The sequence below is a fragment of the Onychomys torridus genome, chromosome 4, assembly GCF_903995425.1.
Source record: "Onychomys torridus chromosome 4, mOncTor1.1, whole genome shotgun sequence".
Classification (NCBI taxonomy): domain Eukaryota; kingdom Metazoa; phylum Chordata; class Mammalia; order Rodentia; family Cricetidae; genus Onychomys; species Onychomys torridus.
In genome coordinates this window covers 103,341,422-103,367,572 of record NC_050446.1, presented here as the reverse complement: position 1 = coordinate 103,367,572, position 26,151 = coordinate 103,341,422, and the positions used below count along the sequence as shown (strand labels likewise).

General features: G+C 38.5%; 1 protein-coding gene across 1 annotated transcript in view; it reads right to left on the bottom strand.

Annotated features, from left to right (window-relative positions):
• The window catches only part of Zc3h6 (zinc finger CCCH-type containing 6), a 46,095-nt gene that overhangs the window by 5,800 nt on the left and 14,144 nt on the right, over positions 1-26,151 (bottom strand). The window contains exons 2-9 of the mRNA XM_036184663.1: positions 16,251-16,431; positions 15,863-15,985; positions 14,355-14,595; positions 12,320-12,456; positions 7,911-8,027; positions 7,204-7,315; positions 2,083-2,192; positions 257-510 (exon numbers count right to left, since the gene is read on the bottom strand). Coding sequence (XP_036040556.1) covers positions 257-510; positions 2,083-2,192; positions 7,204-7,315; positions 7,911-8,027; positions 12,320-12,456; positions 14,355-14,595; positions 15,863-15,985; positions 16,251-16,431 — 1,275 coding nt within the window. The remainder of the gene's footprint in view (positions 1-256; positions 511-2,082; positions 2,193-7,203; positions 7,316-7,910; positions 8,028-12,319; positions 12,457-14,354; positions 14,596-15,862; positions 15,986-16,250; positions 16,432-26,151) is intronic.

Below are 26,151 nucleotides of genomic sequence, written 5' to 3'. Positions count from 1 at the left end.
AAATCCATCCTGGCAGTGCCCCTCGGGGGTTACTATACAGCAAAGCTTCTCAAGTTGTGCAGGAATTCTGCAGAGAAAATCACTAGGGCAGGAAAGAAGGGTAAAGGCAAAGAGAAAAGGGAAACAGCAACCCCCAACCAGGTCAGGTAACTGCTTCTCTGCCAAGTCCAACCATGCGAGTGACCTGGAATACTCCTTGGTATCTTAATGTGGAGCTTTAGGGGGAAATGCTGCCTTATTGATGGTTTTAACTTACTTTTTCCCAATTTTATGTGCTAAATCCACAGTAGGTTTTACAACTATTTCAAAAAGAGATGGAATTTTCCTCAAATCATCAGGAAGATCTGTCTCAAAATCGTCTTCAGGGTCAGAAAAGGGGAAGTGCTCCGATGGGGTTGGCAGAAGGCCGACTCCTGGGGGCGGTTTGGGGAGAGGAGTGATGCCACGCTTCCTAAGTTCTTCTAATTCTCTTTTGTCTTCATTTATAAGTTCTTCATCAGCATTCAACACCTGGACAATTTATGAAGTTAGTACGTCAGAACAAGCTTTAAAACTGAAGACCTTAGTAAGCTACTTTTGTTAAAAGAAAAAAATTAACATTAACATTAAAGTTTCAATGGATCAGAGATTTTCTATGTAACTATTTTCAATATACAGAATGAGGTTCAAAATGGTTTAAAGCAGTCAAACATAGAAGGTAATTTAGTCTGGAAACCTCTGGTTTTTGGACACATCAGACACAGACACACAGATAGACAGACAGACACACAGACAGTCTACACACCTCTTTATACAATGCACTTGGAAGCCTAGTTACTTTACCTGCATGTACAATACATACACAACCCCTCTCCAAATAATGTACCTAGCAACCTCAGAACCCCCTAGTATGCCCACATGCTTGGCTACATATACTCTGAACAATAGTACAGATTTCTCCACTCCAATTAACAAATTCAAACACCTTTTATTCAAGTATATTATCAATGTTTAATATGAAAAATAAAAGTGCTGATCTTGCATCAGCTGGTTTTAGGTACATGCTTAGTAAGACAAACTATGTCTTTCAAGTAAACTTTAGGGATAACTATTTACCATCTTATTTATGCTTATGCATAATTGAGTATGTATATGATTAAAATCAGGTGTATTATAGGAAGAGACATGAGCAATAAAAAACTATTATATGACTAAACTACCAATCAAAATAGAGAACTAGGGGCTGGAGCAATGGCCTAGTGGTTAAGAACACTGGCTGCTCTTCCAAAGAATCCAGGTTCTGTTCCCTGCCTCCACAGGGCAGCTCACAACTGTCTGTAACTCTAGTTACAGAGGATCTTGACACCAATTTCCTGGCCTCCAATGACACCAAGCACACCTATTGTGTATTTATGCAAAACACTCATACAATAAGAAGATAATAATAACAATTTAAAAACCAGAGAACTACCATGTGCTACATCTGGCTCCTCTTGAGCCCCACTCATGTAACTCACTGTTAGTCCTGACAAGTGCCCTCTCCAATTCAATTCTGCTCCCAACAAAGTTATCTTGCTACTCTGGCAACTTTGTATGTGCCCTTATTTCCTTTTTCTCTTTTTAATTAATTTATTTATTTATTCTTCTCTCATATATTATACCTCAACCACTGTTTCCCCTTCCTCCTCTCCTCCAGTCCCCCCGCTTCTCCTCCAGATTTACTTCTCTGTTTCCCTTCAGAAAAGAGCAGGCCCAGCAGGGATATTAACCAAACATGATACAACAAATTACAGTAAGACTAGACCCCTTATTTTCAATCTTTAGATAAAAGGCCAAGAATCTAGAAAAACCTGATCCCTAGCAAGTTTGTGGAGTATTGCTCAAAGTAAAATTATTTCTTAGTGTCAGAATAGGGATCACATTAAAAAATTCTCAAATTTCTAGACCAATAATTCTATTTTCTGACAAATGATATTAATAGAACAAAACCTACAAGAGTTCCTCAATTTCTTAGCAACTTTATAAAATACTCCTTATAAGTTATGATTCAAATAAAATCTGACAAAAGATCTAGCAAGCAATCAATGCAAAAGCACTACTCACTTTGTCCAGAAGTTTCTTTGTCTCTTTGGTCAGATCATCATGGGAAAACTTACAGTTGTCTCCTTGGTAGCACTTTGCTCCACTATGATAGAACTTGCAAGGAAATTCACGTAAACAAAAATATTAAGGAACAGACCAAGTAAAAGCAAGGGTAATTGTGTGTGTGCTGATCTGTTCGTGCACATGTGCACACACACGTGCCTGCATACATACATACACACACACATCATATATATATATGGCAGAGGTCAACATTGTGTGTCTTCTTCTATCATTCTCAACCTTCACCTCTGAGACAGTTTGTCACAGAACCTGGAGATCACCATTCAGCTACACTGACCGCTGGGGATTTGTCTGTCTCATCCACCCTCCAGCACTACGTATACATGCCACTGCTGGAGATATGAACTCAGCTCCTCATACTCGAATAGTAAGCACTTTACTGAGCCATCATCTCAGGTTCAAGGTCTAGTCTTTTTCATTTGAAAAAGTAACTGATATATAGATGATTCATTTCCAGATATCTGCTGTATAACATTGTACCTATAATCAACATTTATGTTATACCTTCTTAAAAATTGTTAAGAGACTCTATCTTATATTAAGTCTTCTTTTTTAAATTTATTTATTTTCATTTTATGTGCATTGGTGTTTTGCCTACACATATGTCTGTGTGAGGGTGGGTCCCCTGGAACTGGAGTTACAGACAGTTGCGAGCTGCCACGTGGATGCTGGGAATTGAACCCTGGTCCTCTGGAAGAGCAGTCAGTCCTCTTAACCGCTGAGTCATTTCTCCAGCCCCATATTAAGTCTTCTTACCACAATAAAAAATTCTAAATCAGGGGCTGGAGAGATGGCTCAGAGGTTAAGAGCACTGAATGCTCTTCCAGAGGTCCTGAGTTCAATTCCCAGCACCCATATGGTGGCTCACAACCATCTGCAATGAGATCTGGCACCCTCTTCTGTATACATAATAAGTAAATCTTTAAAAAAATGCTAAATCAATACAAACTTGCTAGTATTTGCTATACTGAAGGACTTGTAATCACTTCTAATAATATACTTTAGATCAATATTTTAATAATGTAGAAACATTAAAAAATTAAATTCTTATTCTACAATTACAAATGTACTTTTTTCATTTTTAAAGATATTTTTATTTTATAATTAATTTAATTTAACATATCAGCCACAGATTCCCTTGTCCTCCCTCCTCCCATTCCCCAACTCCCCCCCCCCAATCCACCCCCCATTCCCACCTCCTCCAAGGCAAGGTCTCCCCTGGGGAGTCAGCCCAGCCTGGTAGATTCAGTTGAGGCAGGTCCAGTCCCCTCCTCCCTGCACCAAGGCTGAGCAAAGTGTCTCAGCATAGGCCCTAGGTTCCAAAAATCCAGCTCATGCACCAAGAATAGGTCCCTGTTCCACTGCCTGGGGGCCTCCTGCACAGTTCAAGCTGTCTCACTTAACCCGAGGGCCTGGTCCAGTTCTATGGAGGCTCCTCAGCTATTGGTTCACAGTTCATGTTTTCCCACTAGTTTGGCTATTTGTCCCTGTGCTTCACTGGATCAGAGTTCTATCATGACAGTTAGGGTGTTCGGCCATCCGATCACCAGAATAGGTCAGCGCAGGCACCCTCTCGACCACTGCCAGTAGTCTACAGTGGAGGTATCTTTGTGGATTCTTGAGGAACTCTCTAGCACTCTGCTTCTTCCTATTCCCATGGGGTTCTTCATTTATCATGGTCTCTCTTTTCTTGTTCTCCCATTCTTGATCCAGCTGGGACTCCCGATCCCCTAAGCTCTCTTTCCCCCTACCCTTGCCCTCCATTATCCCCCTCACTCCCAGTATCCTCATGTAGATCTCATCCATTTCTCTGTCACTGGGTGATCCCTATGTCTTTCTTAGGGTTCTCTTTACTAGGCAGCCTCCCTGGAGTTGTGAGTTGCAGTCTGGTTATCCTTTGCTTTACATCTAGAATCCACTTATGAGTGAGTACATACCATGTTTGTCCTTCTGGGTTTGGGTTACCTCACTCAGGATGATATTTTCTAGTTCCATCCATTTGCCTGCAAACCTCATGATGTCATTGTTTCTCACTGCTGAGTAGTACTCCATTGTGTATATGTGCCACATTTTATTTATCCATTCTTCAGTTGATGGGCATCTAGGTTGTTTCCAGGTTCTGGCTATTACAAATAATGCTGCTATGAACATAGTTGAGCATGTGTCCTTGTGGTATGATTGAGCATTCCTTGGTATATGCCCAAGAGTGGTATTCCCAATTTTCTAAGAAAGTGCCATAATGATTTCCAAAGTGGCTGTACAAGTTTACATTCCCACCAACAGTGGAGGAGTGCTTTGAAAATTCCATTCAGAATGTTTTGATAATATTCATCCCTCAACTCCCCTCAGATACATTCCTCTCTCTATCCATCCAACTTTGTGCTCTGCCCCTGCCCCAAATCATAAACATCAAGTCTAATTTGTGCTGTCCATATATTTTTGGGAGTGTGAGCATAGTCACACTACAGGAGCATAGTCAGCCTACCCAAAGAAACACTTTTAAAGGAAACTGACCCTTCCTCTCCCAGCTGCTTTCAACCGCCCATAGCTCCTAAGTTAGGAGTGGGCTTCCTGTCTACCTCCCCTCTCCATGCTGGGATTCTGTCACACTGTCCTAAGGTCATACATGCAACAGTCCTGCTATGTCTGGAAGACACATTTCCTCGAATCATCTACTGCCTTTGACTCTTACTATTATTCTGTGTTGTGGGATAATCTTTTTGTACAATGTGAAGATGTGTCTTTGCCAAGGCACCTTCTGATTGGTTTAATAAAAAGCTAAATGACCATTAGCTAGGCAGGAGGTTTAAGCTGGACAGCCAGACACAGGATGCTGGGAAGAAAAAAGGCGGCCAAATGAGACACAAAATGAGCAGCATGAGTGCTACGGAGATGAGGTAATAAAGTCATGAGGCAGAAAGTAAATTAATAGAAATGGGTTAATTTAAGTTATAAGGGCTAGTTTGAAGCAAGTCTAAGCTATCAGCCAATCTTTTATAATAATAAGTATCATGATTTGGGAGATCTGTCTACAGTTCTGCCCATTCTTACAAAACTTATCTGAGCCTTGGGTGAGGAGGTGACATACATGTTCCATTCAGGCCTAGCATGTCAGTCTCTTATTCTCTGCACCTGGACTGGTTGTGGGTCTCTGTGCTAACCACCATCTACTGAAAATAGAAGCTTCCTTGTTAAGTGTTAAGAGTTGTACTAATACAAATGAACTTTTAAAAGGAAAACATTTTAACAGTTATAGAAAATAGTATTGATTTTTAATATATAGGTACCATCCCTTTCCAATAATTAAATATTATAGAGAACAAAAAATTGCATAAGAACTTTTTTTAATCTGTGAAGGAAATAAAGGGATTTTGATATGTCATATTAAAAATAAAAATCCTGGGGTTGGGGATTTAGCTCAGTGGTAGACCACTGCCTAGCAAGCACAGGGCCCTGGGTTTAGTCCTCAGCTCCGAGGGAGGAAAAATCCCAACAATTAAAGCCACAGACTAGTTTTACTTGAATTTTTAGAGACTAATTTCTAAAGAAAATACAAAATTTATTGTATAGAGAAAATGTACTATTTGGGAGGCATGCATTTGGGGAATACCTTGTGGCTTTAAAGCCATCTGACATGTTTGGCATGGTGGTGCACACCTTTCATCCAAGTCCTTGGGTGGCAGAGATAGGTGGGTCTTTGTGAGTTCAAGGCTGGAATAGTCTACATCCTCTTGAGCTCTAGGGCAATGCAATGTCTCAAAAACAACAACAACAAAACCCAAAACAAAACAGAATGAAAAACTCATGGGAGAATAATCATATGACTAATTCTGGCTAAAGCAAAAAACATTGCTAAAATCAAAACCTTCTTTAAAATTAATAAAAATCTTAGTAAAATATACTTATTTTGATTTTTAAAAAATATATGTTAACACAAATATTATGTTTGCCTCAATCACTATTAACATTACTGAAAATGTATACTGACTATAATTAAAATTATAAAAGTCATGGTGGCAAACATTTGTAATCTCAAAAGGCCAAGAGAATTTAAGACCACCTTGGGCAATACAGTGAGTGTAAAGACAGTCTGGGCTAAACAGTGAAACTCTGTCTCAAAAACAGAAAACAAACAAACAAACAAAAACCCCAGAACAACCACAAAGTATAATGAAATATAATGAAAGTGAATGAAATAAAATATCATTTATTTACAAATGAAATGAGACCCTAAGAACATAGAAACTCAGATTTTGCTATCTGGTTTCTAAAGAATGCTATCGAATTTGAAAACAATATACTTGTATTTTCTTGACTAAAACAAATTATATTTTAACAAAAAATGAGGTGTATTTGCCAGATTAAATATCAAATACACTCTTTTGTGGGGGAGGGGGTACGAGACAGGGTTTCTTCGTGTATCCTGGCTGTCCTTGAACTCACTCTGTAGACCAGGCTGGTCTCAAACTCACAGAGATCTGCCTGCCTCTGCCTCCAGGTTGCTGGGATTAAAGGCGTGTGCTGCCAAAACCAGCTCAAATACACTCTTTTGGAGGACAAACAGCACAATAGATAAAGGTGTGCCACCGTGACCTCATCAAAAAAATTCTAGTGTCTCTCTCTCTCAAAGCCTTGCTAATAACAAATGGGGTTTTTGTATATCTGATGGCTGTTAGCTTGCTATGGCTTTAATTATATTCCTCTTAGTATGACCAAGATAAAGCATCTTTCCATTTGATTTTTCACCATTTATGTTTCTTTCCTGTGAATTATCTTTCTCTCCTTCTCCCAATCTTCTCAATTTTTAGGAAACTCTTATAGAAGTTACAGAACTTTTACATATTTATTTATATAAGTTATATAAATAATTGCCATGTTTTAATGTGTTTACTTAGCTTGTAGGTTTTGTTGTCGAATTTTTAGTCTTTTCTCTTAGTGATTCTGGATTTGAGCCACAATAAGGTTTTCCATTCTCCTGGGTTATAAAGAAATGCATTCCTGAGCACTTTGCCTGAAATATCAGTGTGATGGTTGATACACAGTTTCTATGAAGGATATCATGCATATAAATGCAATTCTCTCCTTTGGTACAATATCCCTGTAAATAGTATTTGCAGATCTCCTTTTTCTTCTCCAATTCTGCATCATGATCAAATTTACAGTGATCTCCCTGTTTAAACAGAAGGAAGCAAAAGAAAGAATTCAGGTATGCTCTCTCCGTGTGTCCCGGTAGGGCTCTAGTCATCATCCTTAGTGTGAGATACTGAGCTACTAATGATGCAGACAATCCCTCTGAAGTCCTGCCCAAGCAGTGTATGTGGCCTCAGGATTCTGCCAGTGTCCCACCAGCACCCACCATTTCTAGATGTAGCATGGGAACTTACTTAACCTCTTGGTGTCATGTCTAAATCAGAGCTAATAGCAACAAGGAAGCAGTGCATCTGTGAGATGCAACCACCGTGCACTAGTTAGACCAGTATGCTTTCTTTCCACTTCACTGTCAGACAGCCACAATTGTATGTGTCACAAACGTTAACACATCTGCAAGTGCAATCTGTTTCCTACCCATTGTTGCTGTCCCAGAATGTAATTAAATAAGTTTGGATACATATAGTAATTTCATGCAAGGTACCTTTTTAAAAAAATCTAGCGTTATTGCAACTATATGAGTAATGAAAGAAAATAACCACTCCTCAAAGGACTAAATTCTAAAGTTTACGTTGAAAGTTAGAATGATCTGTCATACCCTTCACAGGAACATTTACCTTAATACACCTCCCTTCCAGGAAGTATTTACAGATCTGTTTTCCTTTGTGCTCCACTGTGTGCTGGTTAATAAACTCCTGAGTCATAACTTTCCACTTTTTCCCTGGTTTACTGTACTGCAAGAAAAAAATTGCCATGAATGTAAGATATGAAATATCAATACAGGTTAAGACATACTTACATGGAGCTAGAAAGCAGTATAACTTGACTACTAATAGTAATCAAGATTAGCCATGCTGAGTCTATTCATTTAACTGGAGAGAATTGCTTCTGGTGGTCTTGTTTATTGCTCCTACTGGCTGCAAGGAGGCCTTTTGTCTTTTAAAGGTCTATTTTAAAATAACAGTATAAAAGGCCTGAAACTTTATAATAATACTCAGGTTTGGTAAAGGTGCTATAAAATATAAACTCTCGTGAACTGCTGACAGATACAGGATAAGCAACTTTAAAACATCCACCCTGATGCCAAGGCTGCAGCTCGGCATGTCAGTATTTGCCTAGCACTGCACAAGGTCCAATTCAATCCCCAGCACCACAAAAATAAACAAACATGTAAGTGTTAAACACAGAATTTTGACTTTTCAGAATTAGTCTAAGAATGGGGAAGCACACACAAAACTTTATTTACAGTAATTACTGCAAAATTACTTAAACCTGAAAACACTGGCCACACACAACGAGGATACAATAAATGATGGCACGCTGCACTAAGGTGGCAGGATATTATGCAGTGAATAATGAAATCAAGTTACAGAAAAACAACTTTAGGAAAAAGAATGCTCACAATCCTTATGGGACGAAACCTGACCTAATTTACAATAAGATGCCAAAGGTAATGACGAAAGCGGTCTCTCTTCCCACTGGTGCATGTTTCCAGACGGTGGGGATGACAGGCTTTGTACAGTGTGGTTTCTGTGCACTTTCTCAGAGAAGAAAGAACAGAAGTCACAACTTAAGGTGAGAGAAAGAAGTACGTTAAGTGAAGAAGAAACTTCACAGCCCTACTTCTTTCCATAGTTCCCACCTATTCAACTTTGGCCCTACGTATCAGAAGGAATAAGGAGGCAGAATACATCATTGAAGCAGGCTAACTGTAATGACTTACATTCACAAGTTTTATATAAATAAATAATCTTTTTCAAGCATGAACACAATATGAATCCAGTAACTATTTATTCTTTCTAATTGGATTAGTTTGCCTTTTCCCTTGGGTGTTATGTGATATATATATATATATGGTTTTTTGAGACAGGGTTTCTCTGTAGCTTTGGAGGCTGTCCCGGAACTTGCTTTGTAGACTAGGTTGGCCTCGAACTCACAGAGATCTGCCTGCCTCTGCCTCCCGAGTGCTGGGATTAAAGTCGTGCATCACCACGTTATGTGATATTTTGATTGTGTTCTGACAAATAAAGCTTGCTTGGAGTCAGAGGGCAGGGCTAGTCACTAGGTGACCATAGAAGTTTGGAGGACTGTAGAGAGAGGAGACAAGAAGTGGTAAGGCAAGGCTTTTGGACTAAGTAACTGAAGAGGTAGGAAGCAACTGGTGGCTGCTCCTGGTTCTCTGATCTTTCAGATTCTTACCCCAATAATTGACTCCTGATTTTTTTATTGGTAAGATTAATTAGATTTACGCTTTCATTTGGGCTCTTGCATCCTAAGTATCTCTGGGCTGGGGAGGTGCTCAGTCAGCAAAGAGAATGGGGCACAGGCCCCATAACCTGTGTAAAAAAGTCAGACGTAGTGGCTTGTGCCTGTAATCCCAGTGTTGGGAAGGTAGACAAAGACAGATAGATTCTTGGGGTCCCTAGCCAGCCTGCCAGCCTAATCAAGGGGCTCCTGGCCAAATGAGAAACCCTGTCTCAAAGAAGGTGCCCAGATCCTGAAGAACACATACAAGGTGCTGTCTGGTCTTCACATGCATACACATGTGCATCATATATAAACACACACTAACACATACTTGCATACATACAAAATTTCTCTCATTACAGCCAATTAACTGACACATGATAATGTATTTTTATCTTGACTGTCCTACTAAATAATAATGAGACTGAGTTAGTGCCTGTATCTAGAGGCATTTAAATGTTAGTATTTGTAGGCTTCCTCAAGAGTTAACACCATACACCTTCATTTTACAGATTCAAGTATAAACAGACAGTAAGCTGCTTGAAGGCACTTTTTTGAGAACTAATTATTTTTAGGCCTATTGTATAAGCATCAGGAATGGAGCAAACTTACTTAAGTTTACCTTACTTAAAAGCAAGGCATTCTAGAAATCTCTTACGTCTAAGAAAATGAACAAATATAACAGTGAAAACTATAATAAGAAAGCTCTTATCCATGGAACAGGAGAAGCTCAGTAAACATTAGGTGAGGAAAGGAGGAGGAGGCTGAGAACGATGGAGGAACAGAGTAAAAGAGGCCTCTTTATGCCTAATCTGCTCACCACTTTTCATACATGAAATGCTGGCTTATATCCCCTAAAGCAGGATGGTATTACTGCATCTTACAAATGAATCTAGATATGAACTTTAAAATTTTCACATTAACTTATTTTTATGTATGACTGTTTTGTCTGTATGTCTGTATGTATACCATACTTACAGTGTCTGATGCCCAATGTCAGATGAGGGTGTCAGATGCCCTGGAACTGGATTTTTGAATGGTTGTGAGCTATTGTGTGGGTGCTAGGAACCAAACCAAGGTCTCTGCAAAGACAAGTACTCTTAACCACTGAGCCATCTCTTCAGCCTGAACTTTTAATTTTTTAAACTTTATATAAAAATCTTGCAAGTAGGGCTGGAGAGATGGCTCAGCGGTTAAAACCACTGGCTGCTGTTACAGAGGACATGAGTTCAATTCCCAGCAACCACATGGTGGCTCACAATTGTCTATAATGAGATTTGGTGTCCTCTTCTGGTGTACAGGCACAACACTGTATACAAAATAAATAAATCTTTAAAAAAAACTTGCAAATAAAATCACACACTGAAATTAACCAGACCTAGTCTTCACTATAGTGAATAAAGTAGCAATAAATATGGGGGTGCAAATATCTCTATGGCATATTTTATTTTTAGATCAAACTTGTGAATATATCCTTAAATAGTATTCTAAGTAGTATACATTAAGAAACCTCTGAGCCAGGCGATGGTGATGCACGCCTTTAACCCTAGCACTCAGAAGGCAGAGCCAGGCAGATCTCTGTGAGACCAGCCTGGGCTACAGAGTGAGTTCCAGGAAAGGCGCAAAGCTACACAGAGAAACAAAAACAAAAACAAAACAAACAAAAAAACCTCTGCCCATTATCTAAATACCCACCAGAAAATCAAGCATGTTCATTTCTTTTTAAAGATGTATTTATTTTTATTTCACGTGTATGAGTGTCCTGCCTACAGTATGTATGTACATCATGTGTGTGTCTGGTGCCTGAAGAGGCCAGCAGAGGATGTCAGGTCCCCTAGAACTGGAGTTATAGGTGGCTGTGAACTGCCATGTGGATGCTGGGAATTGAATCTGTGTCCTCTGAAAAACAGTAAGTGCTCTTAACTGCTAAGGCTTCTCTCTAGCCCCAAACCAAGCATTTTCAAACTACAGCCATGTAGTGTACTCAAGGTTGCTGTTTTTAAAGTCAACTCGAGGGCCTATGAGATGGCCTGCTGGTGGAGACACCTGCACCAAACCCCAGGACCTATGGGATCCACCTGGTTGTCTTCTGACCTCCATGTGTGCTGTCCCTACATAATCACACATGAGCACAAAATTCATAAAATGTAATGAGGATATTTAAAAGTCCACTCTTGCCTCTGTGTGACTGAATCAAAGCTAGAAATAGGACAGAATACAGGAACTCAATAACTCCAGGTCAGAGCTGCTGAAACGTACAGTTCAGAATGCAGCTCAACTGAACATGCATTTGCTGAATAACTTAGATAAAAAGTATTTAAGTTCATCTCTCTGGCCATTTATATTCCCTTTCCACCATTTCAGTGCTTTCAGCTCTGATAAATAAATAAACTTACCAGCACCTTCCTTCTTGGCCCACTGAGCTATATCACCCTGTTATTGCTGTGTGCACTGGGGAGAAAGGCCTCTAGGAGAGGAGAACACAATGAAGGAGGAATAGGCGATATGGTTTTGCTTAGAAACAGATCAATTTTATTTTGAGGCTTTTCATATACACCTTATTTTATTTCTAAATCTCTTAAATGTGTAGCTATATACTAATATCATGACTAACTTGAAATTTTCTTTGGAGAGGATTTTATTTATATTCATTGGATCTTAGTGGTAAATTTTTCATTTATTCAGACAGTAACATTACAATCACGATGTATTCTTTGCAACCAAATGATTTAAAAAATGAAAAAAGGCCTTCCCCTCCTTACACATAAGTTCTCAGTACCTCTTGAAAGTCATCCATTCCTGAAAAGACACTAGGCCCTTTAGTGACTCTTGCCCCACGGTGTTCTTTTCTTTTGATTTTCTTCGGCAAAACACGTCCATGACTAGTATTAAAATTTTTAATCCGGTATTCAGAACCTAAAAAGTTAAAATGTGCTTTAAATATTACAGAAAAAGCAATATAACTAACATCAATTAGCTTACAAATACCAATATATTTTTAACAGTCTACAGTAAATCATCCTTCTTTCTCCTAAGAGCCAGTGAGAAAGTTAACCCATCTCCACCTTTTGAGTACTGCTTCTTTCTCAAAAGATGGAGGTGTTAGCTACATAGGACACAAGGCTTAAGAGTCTAGAGAAGCCACTTGTCTCCCCATCCCCATCTTGGGATAAGATGATTAACAAGCCTCTGTTTTTTAAGAGAACTAATCATTACAGTTATATTTTAAGAAAGATACAGGTAACAGTAGTTCATCTGTAGCAAGCCAGATTTCTCATAATAATGTTGTTTCCATATATCTTCATTGGTTGTTTGTTTTTGAAAACACTGGTATTTTATTTTATTTATTTATTTTTGGTTTTTTCGAGACAGGGTTTCTCTGTGTAGCTTTGCGCCTTTCCTGGGACTCACTTGGTAGCCCAGGCTGGCCTCGAACTCACAGGATCCACCTGTCTCTGCCTCCCGAGTGCTGGGATTAAAGGTGTGTGCCACCACCGCCCGGCCAAAAACACTGGTATTTTAAAGTGCCTCCCTAGCACTGCAGAGGCTGAGGTAGGAGGAACACATGTTTGAGACTACACTGGGCTACATGGCAAGATGCTGTACCCAACAGAAGTATCTAAAAGGGTGCTCCAGGGATACAGCTCAGTGGTAGAGTGTTTGCCTGGCATACATGAGACCCTGGGTTCAATCTTCAGCACCGGAAAAAAAAAATCTGAAAAGATATCCAATTTAAAAAATTGTATGTTGGAACTTGGGAGGCATAGGCAAGAGGATTACCCTGAGTTCCAGGACGGGTAGGATTACATACTGAGACTATCTCAAAATAAACAACACAAACAGGATACTGAATTACAATACAATGCAATTGTTACTTTTTATCAAAGTTATACAAAATAAGCTTTTTTAATGACCTATGAAACAACCAATGAATATGTGAAAAGTTTCACTTTACTACAGGAAATCAAGAGGGCTACAGAAATGGCTCAGCAGTTAAGACCACACACTGCTCTTGCACCCACATTAGGCAACTCACAACCATCTTTAACTCCAGCTCTAAAGGATCTGATGCCTTCTTCTGGACTCTGTGGGCACCTGAATTCCTGTGCACATACCCACATGCAGATACACACATACACACACACACACTTAAAAATAACAAATCTAAAAATAAAGAAATTAAATAGCAAAAAGAGAACACACTAATATCCATCTCAAAAAATGTAAAAAATGGTGCGGATAGGAATCTAGAGGATGTTACACTTTTAAATGCTGAGGAAGTACAGTTATAAAGACTGGTATATCATATTTTCAGATGTCAACCTGGCATACAGATAAAAATGTATGTGTGTGGCTATGTCTTTAAATTGTGGAAGTTTGTTTTTCATAATGAACTATTTTCATCTATCTTTGTTTTGAGGTAGGGTTTCACCCTGTCGCCCAGGCTGGCCTAGAACTCCCAGTGGTCTTCCCATCTCAGCTTCTCAAGTGCTGGGATTATAAGCATGAGCCACATCATCTGGTTCATAATTCATTTTGTTTTGTTTTGCTTTGCTTTATTTTGAGACTGGATCTCTATGTGGTCCTGGCTGAGCTAGAGCTCACTATGTAGATCAAGCTGGCATTGAATTCACATATATTCTCCTGCCTCTACCTCCCTGGTGCTGGGATTAAAGGCATGCACAACCACACCCCTTTTAAAAGCTACACCTTTTTTAAAAATTAGATTTACTCTAATTTAAAGGAACTAAGAAATTCATTATTGTAAACCTATATGGTTCTCACATTTTAAGATAGACTAACTTTAAACTCACCTGGCGGGCTTCCTTTAGTTCTCTGTTTTTTCCCTGAGGATTCCTGAGATTGTCTATAATATTTCAGCTGACTGGAAAAGTCATCTTCTTCCTCGTGGTTATAATTACCAAAGTTGTCATCACTGTAGTTACCAAAGTTATCATCACTGTAGAAACTAGACTCAGCATATTCTTTACTGTTGTATTTTTTGTTATGTTGACTCTTCTTTGATGTCATGTAACTTCCTGATATATGTCCATGCTAGGTAAAAATGGACAATCATTATCAGAAATGTTCAACTAATAATAGCAATTGATAGTAACACAGAGTATCTTTCCCCCCTGAAAGTTGGGAGAACAAAAGATAAAAGACAGTTATTAGTTCTGACTACATTAGTATTTCCTTATTACCATATTTAACACTAAATGCAGTACACTAAATGCCACTTACATTATTAAACACTGTACTTTTATTCTTAGCTTTTATTTTCCATGTTCTGTGTCTCAATAGTCATAGGCATACAAATATTTTAAAATTCATGCCAACATATGTAAATTCCTTTTCCAAAGAAAAAGGCATGCAAGTGACCAGGACCCACCCCTGAGGATCTCCAACTGTCAGGCTCCACCCACAGAACCAGCCCCTCCAGACACAGGCAGCTAAGCTCTTCCCTTTGTATCCAAACATATGCTAGCATGACAGATTTTCAAGTATCCCCCTCCCCCCCAAAAAAAACCATGCAACTTAAACTTGTATTTGACACCTTTAAAAGACAATGCGAAAAACCACAACATGAATGCCACTTAAACACCCCTTTTCTACTTCCCACGGCCAGTGAAAACAGAAAAGAACAAGCCCTCAGCAAGGACACCAAGAAGATGCCTCAAGCATATTCCTGATGGAAAGGTAAAATAGGACAGTCTGTGAAAATGGCTTGCTGGTTCCTCAGAAAGTTAAAAAGGAGAACCAAGGGTTGGGGATTTAGCTCAGTGATAGAGTGCTTGCCTAGCAAGCACAAGGCCCTGGGTTCGAGCCTCAGCTCCACAAAAAAAAAAAAAAAAGCACCAATAATTTCACTATTAGGCATATGCTCCAAGGAAATGAATGAAAGGTTTTGAAGACAATTTTACACCCATTTTAATAAATTGGACTATTCACAACAGGCAAAAATGCAAACAACCCAAAGGTCCCTCAACAGATAAATGGATAAGCAAAAATGGAGCATATACAAGAATGGAGTGTAAACACGTTGAGTGACACAGGTCAGGTCCTAAAGGACAAAAGCACAACAGAGCCCAGAAGAGGCCGCTTCATAGACAAAAGAGAGGCAGCAGTTAAGAGGAGTGAGGCGCAGGGCTGGTCCCCAGGTACAGGAGATCTGTTTCAAAAGAATAAGAAGTTCTGGAGATGGAGGGCAGTGATGATAAATACTGCAGATATATTTAATGCCACTAAATCATACTCTGAAAGGCAGTTACATGGTATATTTTATGCTGCACATGTTTTATCATAATAAAAAAGACAATACCTGAGAAAATGGAATGTCATAATCCCTGTAGAAGCTCGTTCTTCTCTTATAGGAACTTTCCATATGTTCAACATCTGAATCCAGGCTGTAGTCAGAACTGTCATCACCAGATGGAGAGTTACGCTGAAAGGAAACAAAGAAGCATGTGACATTCACAAGAAGGAAACTAGTTCATCACCACAGAAGCTTGTTTCAACCAGTGGTGTTAACCAGTAGGGTATGTTATTCCATAGACCCTTGAGTGATATGGACAAATTCTTGCTCTAGGCTGGAGAGATGGCTCAGCTATCGAATGACTTACAGCTCTGGGTTACATGAGACACTGTCTCAAACAAGTGAGCAAGCAAACAACAAAAAGGAATGGAAAGCTGATGTTAGCTTAACTAACCTTATGTTTCTCGTGTTTTCTCCTTTTGGATTTTTTCTTTTCTCTTTCTTTCTTGTGTTTTTTTCTTGATTTTCTGTAGGCTTTCTCATCTTTCTGCTTTTCATTCTCTTTTGCTTCCTGATCTTGTGTTTCTTCAAATCCTGCATCATCTATCTCACCATCCTCTAATTCACCATCTTCTCTGTAAAAAATAAAAATTTTACACTTCAAATGTCAGTTCTAAAACAAATTTAAAAAATTAGAAAAAAAAAAACCGAATGTGTCAAGAACTTAAATTACATTCATATAGATAAGAGACTAGATTTCTCAATATGGGGCTAGCAAGTAAGTATTTTACTTTGTAAGGAATATTTTGGTGGTTGGGGATTTAGCTCAATGGTAGAGCACTTGCCTAGCAAGCGCAAGGCCCAGGGTTTGAGCCTCAGCTCCAAAAAAAAAAAAAAAGAATATCTGTTACAAATTCTCCCCTTAATAAAAATGAAAATATGGGCTGAAGAGATGGCTCAGTGGTTAAGAGCACTGGCTGCTCTTCCAGAGGACCTGAGTTCAATTCCCAGCAACCACATGGTGGCTCACAATCATCTGTAATGAGATCTGATGCCCTCTGCTGGCCTGCAGGCATACATGCAGGTAGAACATGGTATATATAATAAATAAATAAATCTTTTAAAAAATGTAACAATCATTCTCAGCAACGAAAGTTTGTCAATCTCTAATTTACATTCAGATCACTGGTTCTCCCAATGTATGAATGAATATAATGTTATCACAAACTATTACAATTATTAGTGACTACACTACTTAGGAAGAAAAACTAAATTATTTAAGAAAACTCTCTAGTTACAAGAAAGTCTTTTTAATTTGTGGCCTGTAGGTAGCTTTAATTGGCTTTAAAATAAAAGCAACCTATAGTATTTTTTTTTACCATCATAGTAAACTTCAGTAAGTAGACGGATTTAATAAAAAGATGACAAAATCCAAGCCACAAAAGATTTACAAATTCCTCAACTTTCATTTATAAAATATATAAAATTATACATCTAATCCACTTTCCAGTGTTTATTGTCTTTGCTATTATCAAAGTTAAATCCTAGAAACTAACTTTTAATTCTGTCACATTTTTAGTTATAGAAGTCAAAGTTTTAATTCTATTTTAAAATTCAAACCAAATGATAAGCACCAAATTATGATGTGAGCATCTTAAAGACAAGGTGGAATTACTAGGAATGTTTAATGTATAAAATATAAATTGTTCATGTCATTTTCCTGTTAAAAATCTTCAATAGTCGGGCGGAGGTGGCGCACACCTTTAATCCCAGCACTCAGGAGGCAGAGGCAGGTGGATCTCTGTGAGTTCGAGGCCAGACTGGTCTACAAAGTGAGTTCCAGGAAAGGCACAAAGCTACACAGAGAAGAAACCCTGTCTCGAAAAACCAAAAAAAAAAAAAAAAAGAAAAAGAAAAAAAAAACAACCTTCAATAATAATATAGTAACTCAAAAGTTTATCTCCTTTTGAGAGAGGAAGTGATCTTCTCAAGAGGACTGTGAATTGGTAGTTAATGAAACTGGTTTTTATATATTCAAAGTCGTCTTTAATAAACAGTCTTCAGTGGCTCCCTTCTGGCCTGAGGCTGATATCAAATCTCCTTGATATTTATTATTCAAAGGCTTTTAAAAGTTGAACCCCCACTTGGTCAGCTAATTTTAGTATCTGAAAATGTCATCTAAAATTTCTCATTAACTTACTCACCTCTATGACAATTTTCACTGTCACAGAGATAATTTCAATTTGAAGAGATAATTTCAATATTTAGAATACAAATTAGATGCCATTTCTCCAAGATGCCTCCTCTTCCTAACTCTAGTTTAGAGATACTCCAAGTACTACCCTGTTTGTTCTATTATTGCATTTTTAACATTATGTTCTGATCACTTGTTCATTGCTTGGTGAGTAAAGAGTCTGTCTTTCATTTATGTATCTTTAGCATCTAGCATAGTACCTACTATTACTCAACCACTGAACATGTAATTCCCATACAGAACAAGTATAGGACACCATCCTAAATGGTCATTGTTATTTCCCCCCCAGCTCTATTATAAAAAATTGAAATGGTATAGTATTTGAATGAGAATGGTCACCCTCCCACCCCCCACCCCCGCTGCCCCAGCTCATATATTTGAATGCTTATTCACCCAATGACCCAGGCTCATGTATTTGAATGCTTGTTCAACAGTTGGTAGAATTGTTTGGGAAAGATTAAGAGGTGTGGCCCTGTTGGAGGAAATACGTCACTGAGGATGGGCTTTGAGTTCTAAAGGCCCATGCCATTCCCAGTGAGCTCCTCTGTCTTTCTGTACCTTTCTACCCCTCTCCTTTCCTCCCTCCCTTCCTTCCTCCCTCTCTCTTTCTGCCATACACCTCACTGTAACAGCCATGGACTCACCATCTGAAACTGTAAGCAAGCCCCAATTAAATGCTTCCTTTTCTAAGTTCCCTTGGTCATGGTGTCTCTTCACAGCAATAGAAAAGTGACTAAGATAATGGTGTATTTGCACTAACATGAACTTAAAACTTTCTATGAGACAGGCTTGGCATTCTATCTTAATGATGATGATGATGGCAATGATAATGGATTTATTATTGTTATGTGTGTGCATGATACAAAGGGGAGAACATTATGCTGCAGCACGCATGGAGAGATCAGAAACCACTTTGTAGACTCAATTCTGTCCTTCCACTTTTGAGTGGGTTCCAGTATCAAGCTCATAGCTTCACAGCAACTACTTTGCATACTGAGCCATATAACTGGCCCCATTCTGTTCAAATTAATTTTTCTGCATTTGAAAACAACTATAGAATTCTTTGGCCCAAGAAAATTAGTAAATATATTAACTAAAAGGCAAGTATAAAAACGTTTTAAATAACTTTAGTCATAAAAAATAAAAACCTGGGCTGGAGAGATGGCTCAGAGGTTAAGAGCACCAACTGTTCTTCTAGAGGTCCTGAGTTCAATTCCCAGCAACTACATGGTGGCTCACAACCATCTGTAATGAGATCTGGCACCCTCTTCTGTATACATAATAAATAAATAAATCTTTTAAAAAAATAAAATAAAAAATAAAAACCTGCAAACACATAAATCTCTACATGTGAACCAATATATAAATTGATTTATGTAATACAATAAAGAAAAAATTGCTGATAGAAAACAATATGACTGGATCTTGTAGACATAATGATTAATCAAACAAGCCTGACACAACACTACTGTGTCATTCCATTTATATGTATTTCAAGAACAGACAAAATCTGTAGTGACAGAAGCCACAATAGTTCTTCTAAAGGGGTATACATGACAAAGGGGCTACGTCAGGGTCCTGCAATAGTCAGAATACTCATTAGTTCTGTGATCACTGCATGGAAGTGTAAACATATGTGTGTGTACGTATGTATGTATGTATATATATATATATACACATATATATATATATGTATGTATATATAAATTTACCACATTGTGTACTTGACAATTGTGTACTTCATTTTAAAATAATCCCTCAACTCTGTGGGTATGTATCCCTTTTTTGCTATCTTTCTATTCCAATTTGAGCTCTCTAAAGCATCAAAATTTGTATATGTAGAATTCAGTAACTCATCTGGCATTTTGACTACAGCTACTTAAAAACATAAAGTAAACAAGCTGAAAATGCTATATGAGTCTGTTCCCTTTTTTACACAAATTCTATACCTGTGAAATATCGGATATTTGCTGTAGGATATCTTTCTGTATGCTGTGAATATTTTATTATCATTTATTAATAAAGAAGCTGCTTTGACCTATAGCAAGACAGGATAGAGCCAGGTGGGAAATCCAAGCAGAGATACAGGGAGAAGGGCAGAGTTGGGGCAGATGCCAACCAGCCGCCAGAGGAGCAAGATGTGTTAGAATACAGGTAAAGCCACAAGACACGTGACAAAATATAGATTAATAGAAATGGGTTAATTTAAATTGTAAGAGCTAGTTAGTAACAAGCCTGAGCAATAAGCCAAACAGTTTGTAATTAGTATTATGCCTCTGAGTGATTATTTGGAAACAGCTGCAGGATGGGGCAGGACAGAGAAAGTCTCTGTTTACAGATACTGGAATCACTGAAAGTTTTTCTCTCTCTCTGCTCCTTTAGCCTATTTATGATTTCAGCTTTCACATAAAAACAGATAAAAATTTGTACAGTTCTGTTTGGTTATAAAAATGAGAGAAAGGGGGAATAATTCACATTCCTATGAACTGCTTCCAAATACTTTAAGAAGTCATCAATGGACACATATGAAAAATGTGTGGCATAATGTAAAGAGGAGAGGCTTAATGGGAGGAAAGCTAGATTCCTCCACTGTGATAGAAATAAAGCTTTCCTGACTGAGCACCAAGTAATATATCAGACACTATCCTGTTTCCATGGTCTTGAGAAAACCAACAGTTGAAAACAGAAGTAACTAAGAGTGTGTGACATTCTCTAGATCTTGAACTATGTCAACACTTGTATTAGAGCTGGTTTGTTTACTAAATGCAAGATAGCTTTAAATCTTGAATCAGCATAATAACCCTAAGGGGCAGCAGTGACACACATCCCTTAGTGGTGACAACCAACTCCTCTCCAATGTAAGGCCCGCTCAACAAGAGGGAAACCATGCCTAGTACTAGAAACCTAGCCAACTACTCAGTGCTGGCAAAGTCATGGATCTTAGAAAAGGACCAACAACTAGCATTTCACTAAACCAGCATAATCCCTAAATACATCTAAATATTTGTCCTTATACTCAAAGGTAAGTGTAGTCCTCATCAAGAAAACTTCTCTGCAACAGATAGATACCATTAGAGAAAACCACAACCAATCCAAGTGCAGAGGTGTAGAGCCCCACTCAAATGGATACATCTACAAAACACCTTGGGGACACTGCCGAGGGGGGGTGTAGATTATTATAAGAGCCAGAGAATCTGGGAGTTTGCTGTGAGACTGTGTCTCCTATTAATGTCAGATGTTACATCATAATGTCTCACCAACATGACTGCCTAAACATGAGCTGAAGAAGGGCAACAAGAGACCTGCTGAAAGGCCATGAGGCCTCAGTCCTGCACAAAGAACTACAGCAACTACAAAATGCTGAGAGTGGGAGCCAGTTTTCCTCAGGAAAGAGCACACCAACTGGTTACCCAATACCAAATTGTCAGTCCTGGAAACATATATTTGAGTAACATTACACAGACAGAGCAGGTTACATTTAGAAACATTTATGTATATACATATACATACATGCATGTAACAATTAATGAGAAAAAGATGTAAATCTTGACAGAGGGAAAAGGAGGAGTATAATGGGAAGAGTTGGAGGGAGGAAAGGGAAGGGAAAAATAATGTAAATATATTATAATCTCAAGAATAAAATAAAAAAGATATTCTTAAAAATTAATATATAGTGATTTATTAATATGGAAGCATTAGCATGATAAATGTTATTTTCACCAAAATGGCATGTTTATGTACAAAAGCTTGGTAAATAGCTGTCCAATCTTTAAGAATTTGTCTTTTAGGCAAATCCACAAGGACAAAAAATAAGAATAGGGATTGCCAGGTAGATTAGAAGGGAAAATAAAGAGTAATTATCAGTAGGCCTCAAGTTTCTCCATGGAATGATAAAAATGTTCTGAAATGACATAGTAGTGCTGGTTATACAGCCCTGAATATACTTAAAACCAGTATGTATACTTAAGATACTAAACTGTATCTCAATAAAGGTATTTTTAGAAGACTAAGTATTTTGTAGATCTGGTGTGCCATACACCTTTCCTGGTTAAGTGTAGCTGCTACCCCTCATCAAAGAAACTTCTCTTTACGGCTGCTGGAGGCCATCACAGAAGACTACATCTGGACATATGCAGAGATCAATGGATCATAGGAGCCCTGCCCCAACAGACACATCTACAGCTCCTGAATTTATGGCTCAGAGAATATCCCAGAAGAGCAGATGGAAAGGGGGTAAAAGATCGTAAGAGCCAATCTGGGTGTGAAAGAGTCTCTTCTAGAAATGGCTTCATAAACATTTGTGCATATATATATGTGTGTGTGTGTGTGTGTGTGTGTGTGTGTGTGTGTATGTGTGTGTGTGTATGTATGTATGTACATATATATGTATATGTTGTGGAATAATCTTTTTGTACATTGTAAAGATGTGTCTCTGCCTAAGGCGCCTTCTGATTGGTTTAATAAAGAGTTGAATGTCCAACAGACAGGCAGGAGAGAACAGGGGGAGAGAGAGAGGAACTCTGGGAAGAGGAGAAACAGGAGATGCCAGGGAGATATGGAACAAATCCGATATACAGAATGGGAGAGAGGTATAAGCCACGTGGCAGGATGTAGATCAATAGCAATAGGTTAATGTAAGTTATAAGAGCCAAGCTTTTATAATTAGTCTCTATATCATTATTTGTGAGTTAGTGGCCCAAAGGGAAGTCCAACTACACATACTTCTGTAGTATGTATGTAATGATAATAATCAAAGAAAAAGAGGCTAACAATTTGAGAGTGGGGGACACTGAAAGGGCACTGAGGGAATATCTGGGAGGAACTGGAGAGAGGAAATGCAAGAGGGGAAGTGATGGAATTCTATCTTAACTAAGAGTGCATTAAAACTCAAACAGTATTTCTTTAGACTTAGATGTCTAAGATCTGGGAACATATCTGTAACTGGGAACTTTCCCAGCATGTACAAAGTTTTGGAATCGATTCCCAATACCACCAAGGTGAGATGTTTAAATATCTAAACTGTAAACTAGTGGAGAAAAATCATAATAAACCATCGCATAAATTAAAGACTTAGGTCTTCTATGTTCTCATTCTGAATGTAACTGTTCAGGAACTGGATATGATGATGCATGCCAATAATCCTGACACTTGGGCAGCTAAGGCAAATGAATTATATATTTAAGGCCAGCCTAGGTTATACATTTATATCTTACTTCAAAAAAAAAAAAAAAGTTATGTCCAGGCGGTGGTGGTGCGCACCTCTAATCCCAGCACCTGGGAGACAGAGGCAGATAGATCTCTGTGAGTTCAAGGCCAGACTGGTCTATAGAATTAGTTCCAGGACAGCCAAGAAACCCTATCTCAAAAACCAGTTATGTCTCATGCCTCAATAAACTTTACTTTCTTCCATTCTGACATTTTTACTACTAGGATAAAGTAACCTGAATCATTTTGCCTTAACTCCACAGACAGTTTCTGTCTTTATGATGTTTAAAGGCTCATTCATGGGGTTGGGGATTTAGCTCAGTGGTAGAGCGCTTGCTAGCAAGTACAAGGCCCTGGGTTTGGTCCTCAGCTCTGAGAGAAAAAAAAAAAGGCTTGTTCATTACAAGTAAGATTAGAAATTGAGTATTCTGAAAGAAACAAAATCCTCAATAAAACACTAGCTAAGCACTCCTAACAGGCATTACCAACATTACTCAAGACTCCACACATTCGTTGATATAAACACCACAAACATTCCTTAAATGAACTAAATGACTGCCAGGATGTCTTCACAGTGTACAAGCAGAGACAAAGGCTGGATCTTCCCTGAACCCCATCCCCCAACAATGGGAATCTTCTCGAGACTTGACACTTCCACTTAACCAACATTTATCTTTCCCGCTTTGTATTAATCCATGCTGTCATTTCTCCCTACCCTGAATGAGAAGGTAGGACACTGCTCTGTGCTGGTGTCGTTGACCTTCCGTGTCTTCAGAGACTATGACACAAGAAAGGCTGAACTATAGGAAGCCTGAACTTCAACAGCATGTCCTGTGATCCCCTAAAATATGGAAAGACAGGCAGTGTTGGGAGATGATGCCAGAGAGCTTTTTCTCATCCACCTCCAGTTTTGAGGGAAGTTCCTATGAGGCAGTTTCTTAGCTACCTTCCAAGGTCCAATCAGGTTTAATTTATTACCTTCCCTGCTCCTTAGATTGTAGCTTCAGGTTAAAGAAAAATTGCTTAGCACAATATTCAAACAGTTACTCAGCTACAACATGCCTGCCCCACCCCCAGTGCTGTTTCCCATCAGGCTCCTTCTGTCTCAGTGCTATCCTGGGGACAAGGGGCATGAGCACAATCAGCTGATTCTACCAAGGACAGAATCTGTCAGCAGGCTTGGCACACTCCTTTGTGTCTAAATGCTTTTCTCAGGCCTACTCTCACCTTTTGTCTCAGCCTAGACAAACTTCGGATTAAGTTGTGGATTAGCCCCCTGAATTACACACCTAGATCAGTTCTTTCCACTCAGGCAAAACCACTTGACTGGTCATCCTGAAGCTGCTGTTACCAGGCCTTATATTGTATAATCCTAGATTTGGACCTTAGAAGTTTATATCCTGGATAGTTCATCTTTTAAGTTACTTTTTAAAAGGCAGATTTAATTATTTACTTATTTATTTAAGAGAGAATCTTACTACGTAGCTTTGGCTGTCCTGGAACTCACTCGTAGACCAGGCTGGCCTTGAACTCCACAGAGATCTATCTACCTCTGCCTCCTGAGTGCTGGGATTAAAGGGGTAGCTTTTTTGAAAATTAGGTGTTTGTATGGGAGTTAATGCATATTTTAAGTGCAGGTGCTGTGAGTCCAGAAGAGGATGTCAGGCCAAACTTGTGTCCTCTACAACAGAAGGATATACTCTGAACTACTGAGCCATCTTTCCAGCTCTTATTTTCTTAAAAACAATAAGAAAAAAAAAAACCAACAGTTAAAAAAAAATGATTTTGTGTATGTATGTGTGCTAGTGCAAGGAGGTTAGAAGACACTTTTCAGGAGTTGGCCAGTTCCCTCCTTCCACCAACTGGGTTGCAATTATCAAATTTCTCTTTACAAATTAGCATAGGTAAAATCTGGTGAACACCTACAACCTGTCCATCCTTATCCTTTATCCAATGTATTCTTATACCTTTTCAAAGTCATTTAGTTTTCAGGAACTCCCTTTACCACCTTTTGTTTGTTTTTGTTTTTTTGTTTTTTGAGACAGGATTTCTCTGTGTAGCCCTGGCTATCCTGGAACTCATTTTGTAGGTCAGGCTGGACTCAAACACAGTGATCTGCCTGCCTCTGCTTCCTGAGTAATGAGGTTAAAGGCGTGTGCCACAAACACCTGTTTTATGTTGTTGTATTTAATTTTTTATGTATGAGTGCTCTATCTGCATGTCCACCTGCATGGCAGAAGAGGGCATCCAATGCCATTATAGTTAGTTGTGAGCCACCATGTGGTTTCTGGGAATTGAACTCAGGACCTCTGGAAGAGCAGACAGTACTCTTAACCACTGAGCCATCTCACCAGCGCCCTTTTACCACATTTAAAACTATGTCTATGGAGTTTTTAATTTAAATTTTTAAATTTACGATTTAATTTTATTTTATGTGTAGAGATGTTTTGCCTGAATGTATCTATGTGCACATGTAAGGTCTGGTGCCCACCGAGAGCAGAAGAGGGTGTTTCTCCTATAGAACTAGAGTTACAGTCAGTTGTGAGCTCTTAGATGGGTGCTGCCAACTCTACAGTGCCCTGGGGCAATTTTTATGTTTTTCTTTTTTTTTACTTTATTGTTTATTTTACTCCTCAAGCTAATCTCAGAATCTGTTAAAGCCTACGAGTGGAACTTAGTACAGAAACACGACCACAAAATGAATTTTCATTAATCCTAAGCTCCATAGTCCTAGGACAACCTTTGAAAACTTCACTTAACTCTATGTAAAAGTATTTCTATACCACAGATAACTGAGAATTCCTTTCTTGTGTTACAAATAATAATTTTTACTTGCTCAGTCAGTAACATACTTACTTACTCAACACCTAACCTGTACAGTAATTGTTAAATAAAA